Source organism: Cygnus olor, chromosome 3 (assembly GCF_009769625.2).
Source record: "Cygnus olor isolate bCygOlo1 chromosome 3, bCygOlo1.pri.v2, whole genome shotgun sequence".
Classification (NCBI taxonomy): Eukaryota; Metazoa; Chordata; class Aves; order Anseriformes; family Anatidae; genus Cygnus; species Cygnus olor.
Genome location: NC_049171.1, coordinates 120,418,275 through 120,437,416, shown reverse-complemented (window position 1 = coordinate 120,437,416; position 19,142 = coordinate 120,418,275). Strand labels below are relative to the sequence as shown.

Below are 19,142 nucleotides of genomic sequence, written 5' to 3'. Positions count from 1 at the left end.
CACTTCTCCATGCTCATCTTTACTGACACCAAAAATTAAGGTGCCGACAAAACTCTAAAACTTACCTTTTTGTTTCAAGCTATTTTCCAGTGTTATGAAGTTTTCATAGAAGATTAAAAAAAATTGAGAATAATTGTTCTCAAATAACTGCTTCAGGTCACTTCCATCCACAATATCTGCAGAGGAGAACAAATGGAGTTTTAACACATCATCAGAAACCTTAAAACTGTTTTCTTCATGCAAATTGGAGGATGAGATAAATGCAATACAAAACAATTTTGGGAATATCATTATATATTCTATACTAAATTGTGATTCCAGTGTTAGAAGTAAAATATGGAAATTTACATTTTTAATTTTTTTTTTTTTTTAAAAGGTCTACAGTGTGGTTTAGGTTCATTTGTTTTCTGTTAACAAAATAAAAAGGGGATATGTCAATATATCACTTCCATAAAAATTCTTAATCCATGAGAGACATTTTTTGCTATCAAATATTAAAGCTGCCTGATATCAGAAGGATTCACCGTTTCTCCAAACAGGGAATTACATAAAATATTATACTGAATTCAACTCTTTTTGGTAATCAGAAGTATACATTACTGAAAATTCTTCTCTGTGATACAAGTACAGAGTAGAAGGGCTGAGCCCGAATACAAAGGAACTATGTGATTTAGCCACCATCACCTAGGACTACTTTTTAGCCCATTTGTTAGCCGATGACACTAGTAATTCATTTATGAACCGATTTTAAATTACTTTGCAAACTGCACTACTCAGTAACTGCCCTACAAAGATCTAAGACTCCTTAGCAAATTCAAAAGAACTCATTTAAAAATAAATATATGAAGTCTTCACTCAAGGGTAAAATCAACCTTGTACATCGAGTAGGGGAAGCTTGCAAGACAGCTCTACAAAGGAAGTGGAGAGAAAAGGGGTGAGAACAAGTGAAGGGTAAAATACAGTCCAAAAAGACCAAAGAAGTATTCACGGTAAGTGCCTGAACACCATGATCTGTATCAGCCAATAACATCACATTAAAAACAAAGGTAAAATTCACACATTTCGTTAGTAACAAAACTTAAAATTGCAGAGTTTTCAATTAGTCAGGTGCATAATTTTTAAGTTTAATTACAGAAAACTGAGTTACGGTTGTTTGTAAAAGTTTATCCTGTGGTACGGCCTGACAAAAGAAAGCTTATTTTTGCCTTCATTATCAAATTTAATTCAGTAATCTGATTCTCTGAAGAGTTAAACTTGTGTCAGACAGCAAATTGTTTCAGTAAACTAAAAATCTGAGTGCCAAGAAGTCCAAATGAATAGATTTAAATTAATGTTGCCAGTAAGATCAAATGAAAGTTGATAAGAGGAAAAAAAAATGCTATTAATTAAAAAAAAAGATGCAGTATTTAAGGGCCAGAACAATATCTTGTCTCATTTTTCAAGATATAGAAACTATACAGTCACAGATACACCAACTGAAACTGACGCAGAGAAGCGCTACTGTGGCATCAGTGAATGTCGGTATCTGAATGACCTTCATCACCACTGCAATATCTGAAATCAGATTTAACATGAATTTTAATATCCATCTGGACGTAATTCTACTAGAAGAGCACATGACTCCAGAAGCCTCCAGAACTAAGTTGAAATAATTTCCTAAATTAAATCAAAACTAAAATGATTCTTTAAGATTTTGAGAATTAAAAAGATACCATGGGAGAAGATTTGTTTCCAATTCAGCATGAGACTGGAGGAGATCTCAAACTAACAAACCACTTAGGCAGAGCATATTTGAACTAATCCTGTCCCGCTGTGTTCAACATCAGTAAGCACCAGCAACGCCAAGCAACACAGCAAACAGAAGAAGGGCACCGTGCACGACTCGTAGCTCAGATAAGACATCAATGAGTAGTGGCAGCACCCTGAGCATGCACCCTGGACCTCTGCTGCCACTCTGCTTGCTTGGAACTGCCCTCTGCCAGCACCCAGGGACCAAGGTCCAGAGCCACGGAGAGGTGGTGGTACAGCCAGCCACCGCACAGTTCGACCCAGGCAGCATGTGAAATGGCATACAAGCTGGACTTCTAATTAAAAAGCAGATCATTATTTATTAAATACATGAACCTACGTTAGACAAACCGAATCAGACAAGAAAATTGGTGTAGGAAAGTATTTTGAATGTATAGTTAATGTTTGAAGCAGAGGTCATAGATCACTGGGCTAACAGACTAACTGTTCCTATTGCATTCCTTCACCTCTTCTGGAAATCCCACCAGCCAAGAATACTTCTGAAAACCTGATCTGCATCTTTTAGATTGTCACAGTTAACACCTTTTCATTACCTCTCCATCTTTAAAACCTCAGACCAGAATATTCCTCCATGTTTTTCATTCTTCTGTTTCCAAACCACTTCCAGGAAAGTATTTTACAAGGTACCTTTTGATGTCAGCAAAGCTATTTGACCAAATAGTTTCTGCATTGTCAAGCAGGTACTTTTGGAAAAAACATAAATGCCAACAATGATTTCCATATGCAAAATGCAAATGCAGTTATTAAATTTATCTGGCAAGTGGATCAAATGAAAAAAAAAACAGCATACTTTCAATTCGTTTGAAAAAATAATGAAAACCCACACATGCAACACTTCCTCAGGCCTTAACCCAGGGCTAAAATTTCAAATAAACTTATTTTTAAGAAAAAAAAGTGATCTAACACTTCCTAAACTTGGTATTTGCTAAACATACTTTGATTTTGTTGGTTTCCACTTTATTGTGATTGATTTGGTCAAGGAAAGATGATGATTCCACCCATAAATAAGAGGATAAAGGGGAAGAATCATTAACAACATTTTTTCTCATTGAAGTTTCATCTCTCAAGAAAGCCATTCATTAACCAAGACAACAAAGCTGACTACAGCAAGAGCCACCAATAATATCGCATATCTACAACAGAATGACATTAGCCTGGACAGCGTTGGGGTTTTGTGTCCCTCCCCCGCCCCCAAACAAAAAAATGAATAAAGTAATACCTTTTCAGTAGTAAGGCTTTGTTTGGTGCTTGCACTATGGAAAAAATTAGCACATGGAAACTCTTTTCCATGATATCTTTTCCTACAAGCTGACGGTCTCAAATTCACAAGCTAAGTGCAATTATTCCCCTCTATGAATGCGTTCTGTTAAATACAACTCTAGGAGAAAACAAGGCTTTCATTTACAAGAATTTTATATGAAAGTATGAGGTCATTAAAATGTAAACAAAAAGGAAATTTTTCCTTGAAACTGTGAAAGGAGGAGAAAGGAACTGCCTACTCAAAAAAATGTAAGTTCTCTATTCTATACATGTGGCATTTTGGAGATGACTCATCTGCTATTCTGACATAAGCATGCATTCTCATATCCGCATCCTTTTCCTACTGAACTATCTCATAAAGGGATATAGAACTATAACCTTAAATTTCAAAACTTAAGGTTATGAAGTTTGAACCATAGATGTCAAAAGGCCAACAATACCCCCAGTTACTACTCTAGAACGAGATACTCACTCCAAAAGCAACACTTCCTTGCAATCCTACGGGTAAGTTGCAATTCCAATACCACAGCCCACCTAACCTTAAAAAAAAAAAAAAAAAATCAATGCCTCTCCTCCTCAGGTCTCTCCAGGGTGGAAGAGAAAACATCTCTGTACAGGCAGCACCATGCACAGTGCACCTGGGACTCACAAGCTTCTTTACTCTCCTGCTTTGGCTCTGCACGCAAACCAGCCACTTCTGCTCATTTCACCAAAAATTATCATCACAGACAAACAAAATATGTCAAGAAAGACTCCTTCTCAAGACGATTTAATACAAGTTGTCAGAAAGCCTAAGACAGTAACTTGGATCACTACTACAGGTCTGTTTGATTTGTAGCAGATAAGGCTCATTCTTCAGATTTTCAAAGGGAAAACATTAGAGAAAGTTTCCTTATTTATCATTAAAGATACTAAGGTAAAATACCAACTGTTGGCAAATCAAATTGACTGAAGTACTTGTAAGCATTCGAGGAAAATTAAACAGCAAGGCTGGGATTGAATTGAAGGTGTTAGGTTCTATTTTTCTATTTATATGGACCGGTAAGTAGCTCTCACATAACTTCTGCTGAAAAGCAACCACCTTGTGAATTCAGAACTCTGAGCACTAAAATCTAAGGCAAGCTGGCAAACATCGCAAGCCATCAGAGCGCTGGTGCCTTTCCAAAAGCACATATCACCTACCTCCATTCCCCAAAAAAGGGCAGTTGTCGTTAGCCAGTACTTTTGATCAACACATCACAGCTCTTGCAGCAAAGCAAAGGGAACAACAAGATTCATGAGGGCATACATGAAACTTCTATATAGAATATGACAAAGTTGGCTCAAAGGGTGATGGCAAGTCACCCTTACTTGCCTTACTACTTAAGCTTAAAATCTAGGGACTCAAATTACTCTAGTGCCATTTAATAAGAACTTGTGTTTATTACAAGTTCTCATTACCCTCTGTGGTATAAAAAAATAAGAGGGGGCAATAATCATGTCATTAGCACATCAGTTTTCCTTTTATCTTTCTATTAACTGCAAAATGTTATTGTATTCATTTAAGCAGTTGAAATCCTCCCTTAATTCCATGAACTTCCAGAGTCAGCTGGTTTCATGTTATCTATACATAGTTCACACAAACTTGAGGGATTTCCTTTGTTTGAAGTACTTTTAAAAAAAGGCAAAGCAGATGAAAAGATGACTTTGCAGTCATGCTCTGGTTAATGGTAAACTTTTATGACTAGCCTCACCCCTGAAACTACATACATTTTTTACTTACCATCTCAAAAATCACACAATTCTTTCAACTTAGAACTTTAAATGTTAAGTAAAAGCCCATAAGATAATTTTCCTTTTTTTTTCCCCCCCTCAAAGAAATATACATTTGGCAGGGAAACTCAAAATTACTAAAAAGAAATTATTTTAGAAATCTTCTAATTCGAATTAACACCTCAAATTTCACATGTAATCCAAAAAACAATGGCTTTTCTAAACACAGGAAGAAGTTTACTTTTCCATTCACTTTTGGATGTGCCTAAAATAACATCTCTAGCAAGTGTACATAATTTGAGCTGTACAGAACTGTGTAGAACAAAGTCTGAAAACTAAAAGAAAGAAAATTCTATTCTTTATTGACTCATTTTTGGTGAAGAGAGATAATGAAAAACATGATTTCTTCTCGATTTGCATTTTTTTGAAGTAATATATTAAGGACTGTGCTTGGCAACCTAGCAAACTCCGTATTACTCTACTCCAGGAGCTTTCAGTAGGAAGCACCGTGCATTTGTCTACTGCTCCACAGGGAGAAGGAGGACGAGCCCAGCACGACCAGCAACCCACCCCTGCTACCCGGAGCAATGTGGCAGTGCATTAGAGTGCAGGATGCGGCTGCGGCCCCGTCCAGTCTCAAGCGCCCTGCCAGCTGACAAGCCTGCCAAGAGCCGCAGCTCTGAGCGCAGCCGGCCAGTCCGTGCGCACCCAGGAGCCAGGTGCTGCAGCACAGGCCCCAAGGCGCACACTTAGTTCAACCACCAGCCTGCATTCAGCCCTCTGGCACACAATTTACTCCGGCAGCATGCTCAAAACCAAACAGGAATAAGCATACAGTCTAACAATCCACCCCAGCAAATGTCCAAGTTTGGGACTCACTGATCTGCAAAGCTGTTTGAAAAAAAGCCAAATAATCTCCCAGGCAATTGCAATCGCAATTGCTTCAAGCAGTCCCACCACCGCTGGGACGAGCTGAGGTGAAATGAGGGAGCCCACACCAGACCTGACAGGGGAGGTCTCCACCATCTCCAGCTGGACATGCAGCAGCATGGGAAGCACAGTAGGCAGCCAGTGCTCCATGCAGGAGCCAGACTCAGTTACCCGAGGCACACTCACAGCTCGCCTCCACCACACCTTCCAGCACAAGGCTGTCATCCTTAGCACCATTCAGAACAAGAAAATGAAAGTCCAGCCACTTAATTCAGTTGTATTGTCACCACCTTTCCGGCAGCTCGCAGCACATCCAATGGCGGCAATGATAAGTTTCCATTTTCACCTATTTCTAAGCATAACGTGAAGATGGCAGCCAACTGAAATCACCACAGATCATTCATGAAGCCTACCCACAGACTGACTTTATAATTTCCAGCCTTAAGCAACCAAGAAGTTTTAAGACCCAAGCATGCACTGAAGTCCCAGGCAAATCGCACTCTGGAATGAATAAAAACACCACCACAAAGGAAAGGAACATCACTTGAAATAAAATCTTATGTGGTATCTCATCCATTGTTATGCATAAGCAAATAATGACATTGTCTAGATTAATGGGGAGCACCACAGCAAACAGCAGTTGCTTCTCCACAGCACCATTATTCACAAGAGGCATTGTGTCACGGCAGATCCATTCTTGAAAGCACAAGAAAAATTTAAGGGAAAGACACTAAACCATACAAAGCTGTTAAACTAAACATTACAATTCCACCCAAGGCAAAAACGTGGAGAGCAGCATTTCAATTAAAAAAATGTTTTTCCCCCGAGAACAGCCATGGAAACAAAGCCTTAAAGAGCAAAGATACATTTATGTTTAAAAAGCCCCACACAAAAGGCTCCAGGAAACAGTACAGTGGTCTTAATTTACGTGTGGAAATTGTCAAACCTGCACATCATTACCATCAGTTATAAAAACATGATTTTTCAATCCTATCCTCAGAAAAGGCCATGCTATCGATGCTTCCACACACTGGGTTTGGAAAAGAAGTTACTGCTGACATCACGTAAGTTCTGAAAGTTAGAACATCTTTATAGAAATAAAAAAAAAATGGAGGAAATTTTGGTCCTTTACCTTACAGAAGCGAACATCCACTTTAAAATAGTAAGGTCATAATTCTGGTCAGTATTCTGTATCATCATGTAGGTAGACAACCGTCCCAGTGAGTAACAACCCACCAAACAGAGGAAAACACCTCAAAGATGAAGGAACTTGGCTCCTGAACGGCTCCAGAGACTTGAGAGATGTTATAAACAATGCAGACCTAAAGCGAATCTTTTTCTTTTCCAGTTTGGGCATTAGACAGACTTACACAGACGACAGCTAAGAGACCTGAAGCAATCGGGTAGGGAAGTATCCTACTATTTTTGAGTCTTCATATCAAAAGCTTTGTTTCCTTAATTCCTAAATCCTTAGGAGAGGTTCTTACCATGCTTTGCTTCATTTTCTGTGTTTGACTAATACCATAAAACCCATACTTGCAATCGTTCCTATGAAGAAATTATCTTAAAAAAAGCCACTCCCATACTATCCACCATGTTTACTGAAGTTCTCAAAAGAAGACATCTCGGTAACATAACCGGAGACTACTTTGACGCCGTCCCTGCAATAAAACATACCTGCTAGAAGACAGCCAGCTGTCATACCATGGCCCTTCAGCAAACACACCACCAGTATGCTACCCAGCCCTCTGGCACTGATAGCCATTATCACTTAAAACCAATGTTTAATAAGTTTAACCAACAAATCGGGTTGCTGTATCCAAACGTAACAGACACTTGGAGAAAAGGTGTTTCTTCAGAAGTGACATTTTCTTTCCCTAGCCAACCGGGTAATCAGTATCATTACAGAAAACCGCCAGACAACACTACCTCATGCACCACCTGCTTTGGGACATTAATTAATTTTGTCACGCTAATAGGCATATTTCCCCATTTGTTCCACCTGTCAGATCCATCATAGGAGCCTGGCAACCTCCTCTGCACCTCCCTGGTTCACAAAAACGAGCACCCTCGTAAACGGGTATACCCAGGAGCCACAGCAATTCCAGCACTGCACCTTAAAGCATTCCTCTCCAATAATCGTATCCTGGTTCTGGTCATGTCCTTCCACAGGGCTGTAAGGGGAACATGAATATAAAGTTGCCATGTTTCTGGTATCTTTAGGTCTGCTTATTTTAGTGAGGGTGGAAGAGAAGGGAGAAACGTATGGCCTGCAAGCCCTGACTACAGACTTTCAGAACATTTTTTCTGAAAGATGGCTTCACAAAACGTTCTAAAACCTCATCTTGGAAACAAAAACCCCAGATTATTTAAAATGAAGCTTGAAATTTTAATATTGATCGTGTGCTTTACAAACAATAAGATAAATATCTAGTTGAAACACACGGGGTAACGCAGGTAAAGTGCGATCTTCTTCTGTCTTTTCAAACTCCTCTCCTTAGACAGGTAGGTATATAGTATGATTAAAAAAACACAAGCAAGCAGAACATTTTATACACCTCCAGTACAAGAAAGGTACAAACTTGGTCCCCAGCAGGGATAAACAGAAAAATGACCACCAGACCTCTTACTGTGAAGATTTTCTACACGCATTGAAGGAACAGGAGGAATCTATAACAAGAACAAACACGTCCTCTTCACTTGTGGCTAGCTCCAGAGCAAAGGCTGAGCGCCATCCACAAGAAGCATGACCATCCCCAGCACAGAGGGACTGCAGTACCAGCCACCTGTCTCCTGGTGCCCTGCACAGTGACCGAACTTCTCTACCTGAGAGCCCAAATGATGGAGCTTAAACAACTATGGACTCGGCATGGCAAACCTGAACACATTGTTGCTCAAAAGACCTGAGAAACAGGGCCACTTTTAGAGCCTGATGAGACCCCTTACTGATTTGTCCAGCACTTTCTCCGCTAATTAATTACCCAGAAAAATCTCTTGAGACAAGCTACTTAAAGGCTGTAAATAAGCTAGATATCTTGACATAAGCTAGTTAAAGGCTGTAGATCGCAGGGAAATATGTTTAAATCAGAGAGAAGTTTAATCAAACCTACAAGAAACAACAACAGTAAAAATCACTTAAATGCCTGTAACCAGCTAAACTCGTCGCTACTCTTCTCACCCAGGATCACATTCACCACAAAAGCTCCTCACTCCACTGCAGCTCACTGAGAACGCCCTTTATGTATTCTCTCCTGTCAGGGAAACACCACAGAAAGAGGCTTTTATCCTCAACACCACTGATGTTCCAGGCTCCGTACCACAGCCAGGTTTTCCCGTGCAGCCTGGCACAGGACCAGGCGGAGGAGCACTGGAGGAGCAGCACCTCCATTCTGCAAAGCCTCGACCTCTTCTTGGGCAGTACTGCTGGTCCTCGCATCCTCCAAAGCACTGGGAACAAGCGCATGGAGGGGCTGAGAATGAGGTGGATGCTGACCGAACGGAGAGAGGCTCCTCCAGGGAAGACATGGTGACCAACTCCTACTTTCTTGAGGAGCTGCTAACCTTGGGCCCTCTCCTCAGTCCGCGACTTGTGTCTCACAGAAAATAGCACCTCTTTGAGGCTCCCACACAGCTGTCAATCTCGACTGAAATGGGCCAGCACACCAACAAAACAAGTAGAGTACACAAGAAGTACAAGCCTCATGCGTCGCTTTTTCCTCCCCGTTTCTAAAGAAAATAATCCAAAATAACAAGTATTAACACTGTCACTGATTCTCCTGAACTGGAACAGTGCCCAAGAATTCTTAAAAGAGCCTCTTTCTGTCGCAGTTTGCTGACTAGCAGAACACGAAGCCACCCAAAACCCCACAAACCATAGAACACAGCTAAAATTCACTGAGAGGTTTAAATGTTCAGAATAAAAAGACCAGGGTTAAGATTTCAACTCTACAGGGACACTAGAGAGAGAGGTTCAACATTGTCACAGACACTGGAAGCATATCTCAAAATACAATTACATGAGCCCTTTAAAGTTAGAATAAAAGGACAAAGCAGCATTGCTAAAAAGAGCAGCCTGTACATATGGGTCTTCTGAAAGAACCAGGAGGGTCGTTTGCTATTGTGTGCCCAAACAACATTGCATTACGAATATTTTGATGCTGAGTGACAGGAGCCAGTTTGCAAAACCGGGGGCAGTAAATCGCATTGCTGACCTCCTAACGGCTTCTGTAACTCTGAAAGGACAGGCACTGCCGCCTTGCAGGAGCCGTGGCCGGCAGAGCTACCCAAAACCACAAGGGAGCTCGAAGGAGAGCTGAGGCAGAGCGGCATGGCTTCGAAAAGGGCTCCGGTCCCTGCCTCGAGGGCAGCTCTTCTCCGTCCTTTCAGAGAAGACGAGATTTAACACCTACAGGTGAAAAAGGAAACCACTTGCTGGCACAACACAACTGCTGGATTTGCTGAGATATTCTGCGAGGCGTAGCTCCTTCCACCGCGTCCTGTCGGTGTGGTGCTAGGGAGTGCTTTCTTTTCCTTTTCTCTTTCCAAGGAGAAGGGCTGCCTTCTCCTCGGGGGGCCGGAGAGCACCAACACCCCTCACACCACCACCGCACACGCCTCAAACACCGCCACCACCACGCGCCAACACCCCACACACCGCCATCACCACACAGAGCCCCCCACCCCCCCACACACCCCACCGCCCCGAGCTCTGCCGTGCCGGGGCGGTGCGCGGCTCTCACCCAGCAGCGCCCGGAGGTGCTTGAGGCGGGTCAGCACGTCCCGCTTGGGGTCCAGCGCCTTCTGCGTGCACTTCCTGGCGTCGGCATGGCCCTTCCTGGAGAACATGGCGGGGGGCCGGAGCCGACAGCTCTCAGAGCCGAGGGCAGACAGGCACCAGGCAGGAGGCAAGCGAGGGCCGCACGGCTCGGCTCGGCACCACCGCCGCCGCTGCTAGGTGTGCCGTTCCGTCCCCCGCCGTGCCGTGCGGGGGCGGGGCGGGGCGGGGCGAGACCACCCGCCCCCCGCCCCTCTGCGCAGCCGCCGACGCTCCTTGGGGGCACTACAACTCCCGGCGTGCCGCGCGGCGGGCGGCTGGGCGCGGGGCATGACGGGAGCTGGAAAGTGCAGCGGCGTGACGTCATCGTGACGTCATGTTCGCTGTTGCGGGGGGCGTGGGTAGCAGGAACGCCAGGCCGTGCGCGAGCACCGTGACAGGGAGACCGCGAGCTCCTGCTCGTCTGGGTTCTACCCCCGTAACGGATGTGCACCAAAACTGTTTTGTTCTTCCTCAGAATCAGACCCAGAGGGGCTCAGGTGAAACCCCTTCAGTAAAATCCTGGGCAGAAAAGTCAGCTTTAGTAAATTCAAGGAAAGGGTCACATCCTAATAAAGAGTGCTGTGACTCAGACACAGAAATCTTACCTGTCATGTTTAGCAAAAAATAAACTCACTCGTCCCAACTGTTCACAAATTATTTCCCACACGTGAGTCGCTGTAAATGAACAGAATGTCACGGGAGCGTCACGGCAGCTGCATGCCAGCTGGACAGCCTAGATGTGGCAGTGGTACAGCCACGTTGTCTGTGGCACGGCCTGGTTGTGATGGTGGCTCAGCTGTCCCCACGCTGTCCCTGTTGAAGCACAGCTTGGTGCTGGCTCCCCGCCACTGGCAGTAGGGCTGGCTGCATCCCGTGCTGCCACCCCGCAGCCAGCGGGCCCAGCGGCGTCCTGCCGCTCTTGAAGAATTCACTGCCTTGGGCATTGGGAAGGGGGACGGTGCTGGCTGGCGCTCAGCATTTTTCTAACAAAACTTTTAACAAAACAAAATCATTTTTGTGACAGAAAAAAAGTTTGAAAGCATGATCTTGCCATCAGAAAAAAGAGAATGTGTTATTGTCTGGGAGTATATTGTTTTGGAGCCAACTTAAAGTTTACAGTAATTCATGGTGCATGTTCTTCCCATACACAGTTTGTTACACAATGTCTCATTCTAGAAAAGTTATAAATCTCCAAAAATTTTCTAAAATTATTTGTCATGTGTTACAAGTTGAGTATCTGCAGCTTCCTGAGAAGAGTGAGGTCATTCCAGCTTTTCCCTTTCACTGCCACAAATCAATACATGCAGTTGGCTAAAGAAGCATAGAACTAAAATATTGGCTTGCTTTTTTCTCTCTCTTTTTTGTTTCCTTCCTTTTTACTTTAATTGACTTAGAACAACAAGAGCTTTCAGTTTCTCTCTTCTGGAATTTTCTGATCTTTCCATGTTTTTGTCTTTTTCCGCTTTGTTAAAACAAACAAACAAACAAAAAAAAAAATGAAACTGCTTTTGGAGATAAAGCTACTGCGATTATTTGGCTGCTCTAACGTCTTACAACATTTGTGTTAACTAAGTAAGTGTTTTGGTGCCTAGCACCTAACTGCAGAGCTTCATGCATTCACTGATTTAAAGTTTGCCAGGAATTCCTCTGCTGAGAAGCTCCAGAGAATATAGATTTCATGACTTGAATCACAGTGCTCCAGGACAATGCTCTTTCTCTCCCTCTTAGAAGCTGAAAATGTGGTCATGTGAAGAACTCAGTGATTCAGCACAGTTTAACATTTGCATAATTAGAGTGGTTTGGTTTTTTGTTTTGTTTTTGTTTTTAATTGCGTGCTTTAATCGCAGAATTAACATTATTTGAACCCAGTCCTTGTTCATCAGTGAATTGAAGTGATGAAAATGTGCTTCTAATGCTGTGTGTAGATGGTAGGAGGTAAATTCACTGTGGGCATGAAATTTGTATTTGGAGGTTGGAGGCTGGTTCTGGTGAGTAGACACATTGAGATATCCAGCCAACAGCAACCAGTGGAGGTTTGGAGTCCACCTTTTGGTGTCCAGCAGTGTTGAAAAGCCTCGTGCGATACATGTGTACCAAATTCAAACTGGCTCCTGTTACAGCTAAAATGTTAACATGCTTATTGTTTGAATGAGGCAGATCTGATCTCTCTATCACTAGGGGTCTTCTAAAATAAAAAAAATAAGCCAATTGGTAAAGGGGCAAACATTGACACTATTCACTGTATTTTCATGAAAAAACTTTAAAGCTCACAGAAATTAAGACACTTCCATACGGCGTGTGATAAGAGGCTTTGCTCCTCAGAAGTTTCTTCTCCTAGTTTTTGGAGTGAATATTATTTGGAAATATACAAGGTAATAACATGTTTTACAATTGGAAGTTAACAAGATTTTTTTCCCATTTATTTTTGATCCATCTTTGCATTTGCTAAGTCATCACAATATAAAACTGAATGATAAACCTTGGATGGTCTAACTCACATTTCCTTCCGCATGTCATATCCCATTCAAAATATAATGAGTGCAATGTTTTTGCTGCAGGTAATTGCATTGCCACATGTTGGCTAATCTTCATGAACTAAAATTCCTTTGTCTTTTATTAAGAACAAGCAGTCAGTATAACATGGAGGTGAAAGTACATTAAACAATTTCTCCTCTGAGTTTTAGGTAAGCAAATACATCTAAATGAATACATACTTTTAGGAACTCAAGTTTATATACAACTGACTTTTTACCTATCATGAAATACAACTTCTCAAATGATTTGTTTATGACTTAATGTAGCGTAATGGAAAACAGAAATCACAATAAACTTGCAGCAATGATTTCAGCTTGTGTAGGGGAACCACTGTGAAATCCTATGACTTGTGTTTTCTAACAATGCAACAACAGTAATTTCCCAGAAAGTCCGATTATGCGTTTCTGAAAGCTGATGCTTAAGGTAGATTAATTTCCCGAAAAAGATTTGATCGTTCAGCTTTCAGGATCTGAAGTAAAATCTATATAAAGCAGTCATGTAAGGAAGGAAGCAAACAAAGAGACAAAGCAGTAAACACTTATCACAGAATTACATTTAAATAGTCACAGCACAATGTGATGTGCTTAGTGAGCTGAACTTCAGACATAAGCACAGAGGCGGTGGGAGTGGGTTCACCACTCACTGAGGTAAATCTTTCTTGTTTAACTCCCCAGGCCTTTTTAGCTGCGTGCACATGCAGGTAACATGCATGCTGGCTGCGGTGAGTTACATCCCTATGGAAGGTTGTAGCAAAAACAAGACAAAAGAGAAAAGGATGACCTGGAAAGTAATGTCACTGCTGTGTGTACCCTGAGCTGTGCAGCTCTGGCCCCCCTTCTGTCTGGTGCTGTGGGTGGAGGTGGCAGCGTGGCTTCCAGGATCCCGGTACTTCTGATCCCAGGGCTCTAACACTTGCTTTTAGCTTCGCCAGGCTCCCGCCCAAGGGCTCCGGATTTCCAAGGGAGCTGCCTCCCTCAGGATGCCCTTCCACTGTTAGCATTCAGATGCTCCTGTGGGTGGGGAAGGCAGAAAATGGCTTGTTTGGCCTCGGATGAGGCTCAGGAATGTGCAGTGCCAGCTGGCCTGGGAGCAAGAAGGTGGCAGGGCAGGGGAAGCACACTCTGCCTGGACAGATATGGCTTCTGCCAAATGGACACGATCTGCTGAGCACAGCTGGCATCTAGTCTTACAAATGCCAGATAACCCGTGTTCACCAGGGGCTTTGATTTTAACGGATAAAAGCACTGAGGACTAAAGATGAGCTATGGGCCTGCAAACCACAATCTCGAGGGCATGCATATTTTCTAAATTTCATGTCAGAAGGATCACACAAATCACATTCTGATGGTCAAAGAGCAGGGACTTACCCTAACATACAACAACAGGTATGGAACAGAACTGTGGTCAAAATAATGAAAAGCCATGACGCGGCTCATTTGCTTTAGTCTTTAGACTGCAGTGGAACAGGAGGAGCAGGAGGCAGCGGCATTTCTGCACTGCCAACAGGCGAAGCCGTGTTGGTCACGGTTCGCTGGAAGCTGTTTGCTGTTCCCTGCCTGCAGTAGGTTGGGGGGCTGATGGTAGCAAGCTGTGCTGCTTTCTGCCGCCTGCACTGAAACACGAAGTGCAGCTGCCTGGGCTTCACCAGACTTGACGAACTGGCACGGCTACTTTTCCTGTTCAGTCTGAAATTTTAATGACAGAGATTAAATTACGGAACTTCTCCACTTACTTGTATCAATGCAACACTTCATAATGATCCCAGAAAAAAGGGTAGGGGAAAAGTAAATAAGAGAAACTTGCCTCCTGAATAACGTATGGGTGAGATAATGATTTCCGTAGCACAAGATGCCATTATTAATTACCTGTCCTTTGGACCAAACGCTTCAAATGGTGTTTATAAAGTGCCTCCCTTCTACCTGGGCAGGACTGGGCTCGCTGAAAACGAGGGTCTGCAAAAAACAGAGTTACTGTGGGTTAGCTAGGAGGATGCACTACAGAAATAAGCCCAAAAGCGGTGTGCTGCCTTCAGGGACTGGCATGGCAGCATGAGGCCAGGGGACCGCCTGGAAAGGGCACAGGATCCAGCCCTGGCCCTTGTTGGAGCCCAGCTTCCCGCAGACGCTGGAAGCAGCTGTGTGAAGCATGCACAGAGCCGGGTGTTCTGCCCTGGGAATCAATCCATCAGCAAAAGCAAAAGCAGCCCCTGGGTGCAGAGCAGTCTGGGGAAACAGGTGCAGAAGTGGAGCTGGGCACAAATCGCCCCCTGCTCCTGCTCAGGAAGGGCTGGCTTTTATGGAAGGAGAGAAAAGTAAGGGAAAAAAAAACTAAGAAGAGAGATGGAACTGAAGGGGAGGATTAACAAGGGTTTTTCTATTCAGAAGTCCTGAATTTAATCAATTCTAACAAGAATTATTTTGGAAAGCTCCTAACGACTGCAGCACAAGGCATCAAAATGGCTTTCATACAGTAAAAGCAAGGGGCAGGATGAAACAGCTGTCAGAAAAAGCCATTGGATTCCCTTCTGCACTGTGTACAGAGGGATAAACAAGAATTTATGGGTGGAAAAAAATCCAAAATAGAAGGAACATGAATTGCATGTCCCTTGATACCTTCCAAAAGGAAATGGCCCAGAGAATGAGAAAACTGTGTAAAAATATCTCCCCATTAAGGAGAACTCAGGCTGTGCTTGCAAACAACTGAACTGTGTGAAGAAGTTTGGGGCAGGCTGTGGAAGCCCAGAGCTTTTGTGCTGAGGTGTTGCTGCTTAGCTTGAAACCAGAATAAGAAAGCAGAGGTGCTTTACGCAATAAAAGCAGGAAAAGAGCTGCCTTGCTTCCCTTCTCCAAGTGCCACAGTGCAGGGCTGAAGCAACACTTCCCCGTCTCCCAGAATATGTCGGCAACATGGTTTTAAGTATCAGAGAGGCGCGGACAGTGAGGCTTGGAGAAATAATTCTGGTCCTAAGGAATAATGCACACAAGGCAAGAAATAGAGCTCATTTTGACAGTGCAAGTTGCAGATGAAGCATTCTACTAGCTGAAATGAGATTCTTCTTTTTTCTATCATTCTCTGCTCAGCTTGCTTTGTTTTGGGTTCTGTCTTACTGTGTATACCCTAAGCTCCCTTTCTTTGACTCAACAGTGTGTTCACATTGTTGTTTTCTCTCACCTTGCCACTCCAAGAAACAATAAATGAGGAAGGAAACAGTTGCCTAGGATGACCGTAAGCTGAGCTTTGTTAACATTGAGTGACCACGCAGATTGCCTCAAACCTGAGCACAGTTTATAGCATTGAAACAGACTTTAAATAATGGCTATATGTTAAATTTTCCTTCTGAAAGTGAGGCCTTGAGTTCTTTAGTACAAAAGAAAGAGAACAAAACTAAGAAATGAAATCGAGATAAAACAGAAACACACAAAGCAAACGCTGGCCACTGGTGTTACAGAGATTGTTCCTTCTTCTATTTTTTGCAAATAAATCACTGCAGAGAGCAGTGCAGTAATTATAGCCTTCAGAAATGGCTCAGGTTTTTCCCAATAGACAAGCATGACAAAAAATAATAAAAACTATTTTTTACTATCACAGCTGGTGTTCAGATGAAATTATGTGGTTAGCTTTGAAACAGTATTAAAAGAGAAATTTTAATTAACCTGTACCATGGAGTTAGAAGATAATATCTGACGCATATAACAGGCATACAGACAAAATATGATAAAATAATTATTTGCAATTAGATATATGCATTACAGACAATGTTGTAATTAAAATGTACTTAATGTCTCAGGAGGTCCTTTATTATCAAAATTGTAGGACTGTGGAAACAATGTGTGATGACTATACTTCCCTCTGAAAAAAAAAAATCCTCAAAACCTACCAAGAGCCCAAAGCGTTTCCTACAGCACTTCTGCTTTAGCTGCTCGTGCAGTTGAACGGCTGCACCCCTCCAGCACAGTGGTGCCAAAGGTGGCACCAGGCCGTTGCTGCTCCCAGAGCACTGTGGTAGGTGGGGTGGGTGCTGCCTCCTGTGGCCCCCAGTCCTTCTGCGATACCCAGCAGCATCCAGGGGCCCAGAGCAGTTCTAGGTGCCAGATGCTCCCACCGGGCCCAGCATATTCATGCTAATGAAGGGCTTGGCAAGCCTCTCCCTCTGATTAGCGTTGCCTCATGCAGAGCCACCACACTGCCATTTGGGGGTTGCTTCCTCCTTCTTGGGCTCCAGACTGTGAGCTTTTCTCGTGGCTGCTGTTTGGATTTGTGCCTTTGCGAAATTCCTCTTGAAGCAATGGAGTCTTTGCCCAAGCGAGAAAGGAACCTGGGCTCGTTCCAAGGTGTGCGGTACTCAAGTGGCACATCGCTCTGGGACAGATAGATAGTGGCATTCAACCATGATAAAGTTAATGTTTCTTTATGGAAATACTTTGTCACATCATAAATATTAAGCAAAATTGCTGCAAAAGGTATTAAACTGAAGGAATGGCTTGAGGGGAACAACCCCACCCCCCCCACCCCACCCCCCAGTTTATAATCTGCTGCTTCTTTATCTCTCCTAAGCTTCTCCACTTCCCAGTTTTCAAAAGAACAAAGAGAATGTGCCAAAGCTGCTTTGGGATTTCAAGGAAAAATAATGAGAATTCATTGCTAATTAGGGCTCCAATTTAAAAAAAATGATCTTTGCAGGGACACCGTTAATGAACTTGTAAATTACAGCTGCAGACTTGCATCTCTATCAAGATCACTGCTGTTTGATTCATTTTGGATCTATGAAAGCAGCAAGTGGAGGATGCATATGTATGGGCTGCAGCCACCACTTGGCCCCCACAGCGGAATTGAACAGCCCCTGCTGCTGCGGGCTGCCTCGTCTGCATTTTGGGCTCACTAGGGGTATGCACGGCATACCAATGATCGTGGTGTACATTGCAAAATTGCCTACAAAAGCTTGGCACTGCTGGAGGAGTCTCCCTGCTCTGCAGCAGTGCATGGTGGCTTCCAATGGCTGCAGACAAAGTGGGATATGCTCCAGCTCCCAGACGAGGCATTCCTGCAGGGGGATAGACAGAAAAGTAATAATTCTGGGGAAAAATCACTTTCTTTTCATGCAGTTGCAGGCTCAGGTAGGAACCAACCACAGCCAAGCTGAGCTCTGAGGCAAGGCCTTCACCCAGCATAGCAGCTGCTTGTGTGATCCTTCCTCCTTTATTCTCCTTCATTCCCCTTTGCCAGGGGCACGTCACAGGGTGCCTTGTCCCAGCCCCTACTCTCTCCTTTCCATCACAGGAGAGCTTTTTCTCCTGGGAGAACAGCACTGAACGTTGGAGGGCAATTAGCAGTGGGTCTGAAACACACCTGAAACCTGATCAGAGGCTTTCTGGCCACAGGTGGCAAAACACAGATAAGTTCCATGTTAATTGAACACATTTCCCTCTAAACTAACACTGAATAGAAGCACACAGAGATTGGCATTGGCAGGCAACTCTGGAGATGCCCCCTCCAAGCCCTGCTGCAGCCCACGCATGGAGCAGGTTGCCCAGGACCATGCCTGGCTGCATTTTGGGTGTCTCTGAGGCTGAAGGTTCCACAGCCTCTCTGCACAACCAACACCAGCATTCGGCCACTGTCAAGAAGTTTGTTCTTGTGGTTAACTGGAAATTCCCGTACTTGTCTGGGCATTTTCCTCTCTCCCAGTGTTTGAAGAAAAGTCACAATGATGGAAAGAAAGGAAAGAGAAGAATATCCCAGGCTCCTGGGTAAGAGCCTCTCCCAAAATCAAACACAGCTAAACCATCAAGGGATCAAAGTGAGCAAGGACACAGTACCAAGCCCTGCCCTCGCTGAGGTGGTACGTGCAGAGCAAGGGCATGAAGTGCAGTGTGACCACAGGGAGCAGAGGAAATGTTTCATCACTGTTCCAAAGCCCAGAATTAACTTTTATTGTTCCACCCAGCTGTGGAGATTTTGTTTCTGGTAGTGTAGTGCAGCTGATAACATACATAATGTAGTCATTCAGGGACATCTCTGAATAGAGACTTTTCCCACACAT

The 19,142-nt window shown here is 43.4% G+C and overlaps 1 protein-coding gene across 8 annotated transcripts in view; it reads right to left on the bottom strand.

The window, feature by feature from the left end:
- Positions 1-10,758, bottom strand: part of RALGAPA2 (Ral GTPase activating protein catalytic subunit alpha 2) — a 136,587-nt gene extending 125,829 nt beyond the window's left edge. For 5 of the 8 annotated variants that reach the window (XM_040551154.1, XM_040551153.1, XM_040551156.1 and 2 more), the window contains exons 1-2: positions 10,491-10,748; positions 66-176 (exon numbers count right to left, since the gene is read on the bottom strand). In XM_040551154.1, coding sequence (XP_040407088.1) covers positions 66-176; positions 10,491-10,596 — 217 coding nt within the window. In that variant the 5' untranslated portion in view covers positions 10,597-10,748. Of the gene's footprint in view, positions 1-65; positions 177-10,490 lie in introns of those variants that run through there. The other 3 variants (XM_040551152.1, XM_040551160.1, XM_040551159.1) reach the window with 3 other exon arrangements.
- Between the last annotated feature and the right edge of the window lie 8,384 nt (positions 10,759-19,142).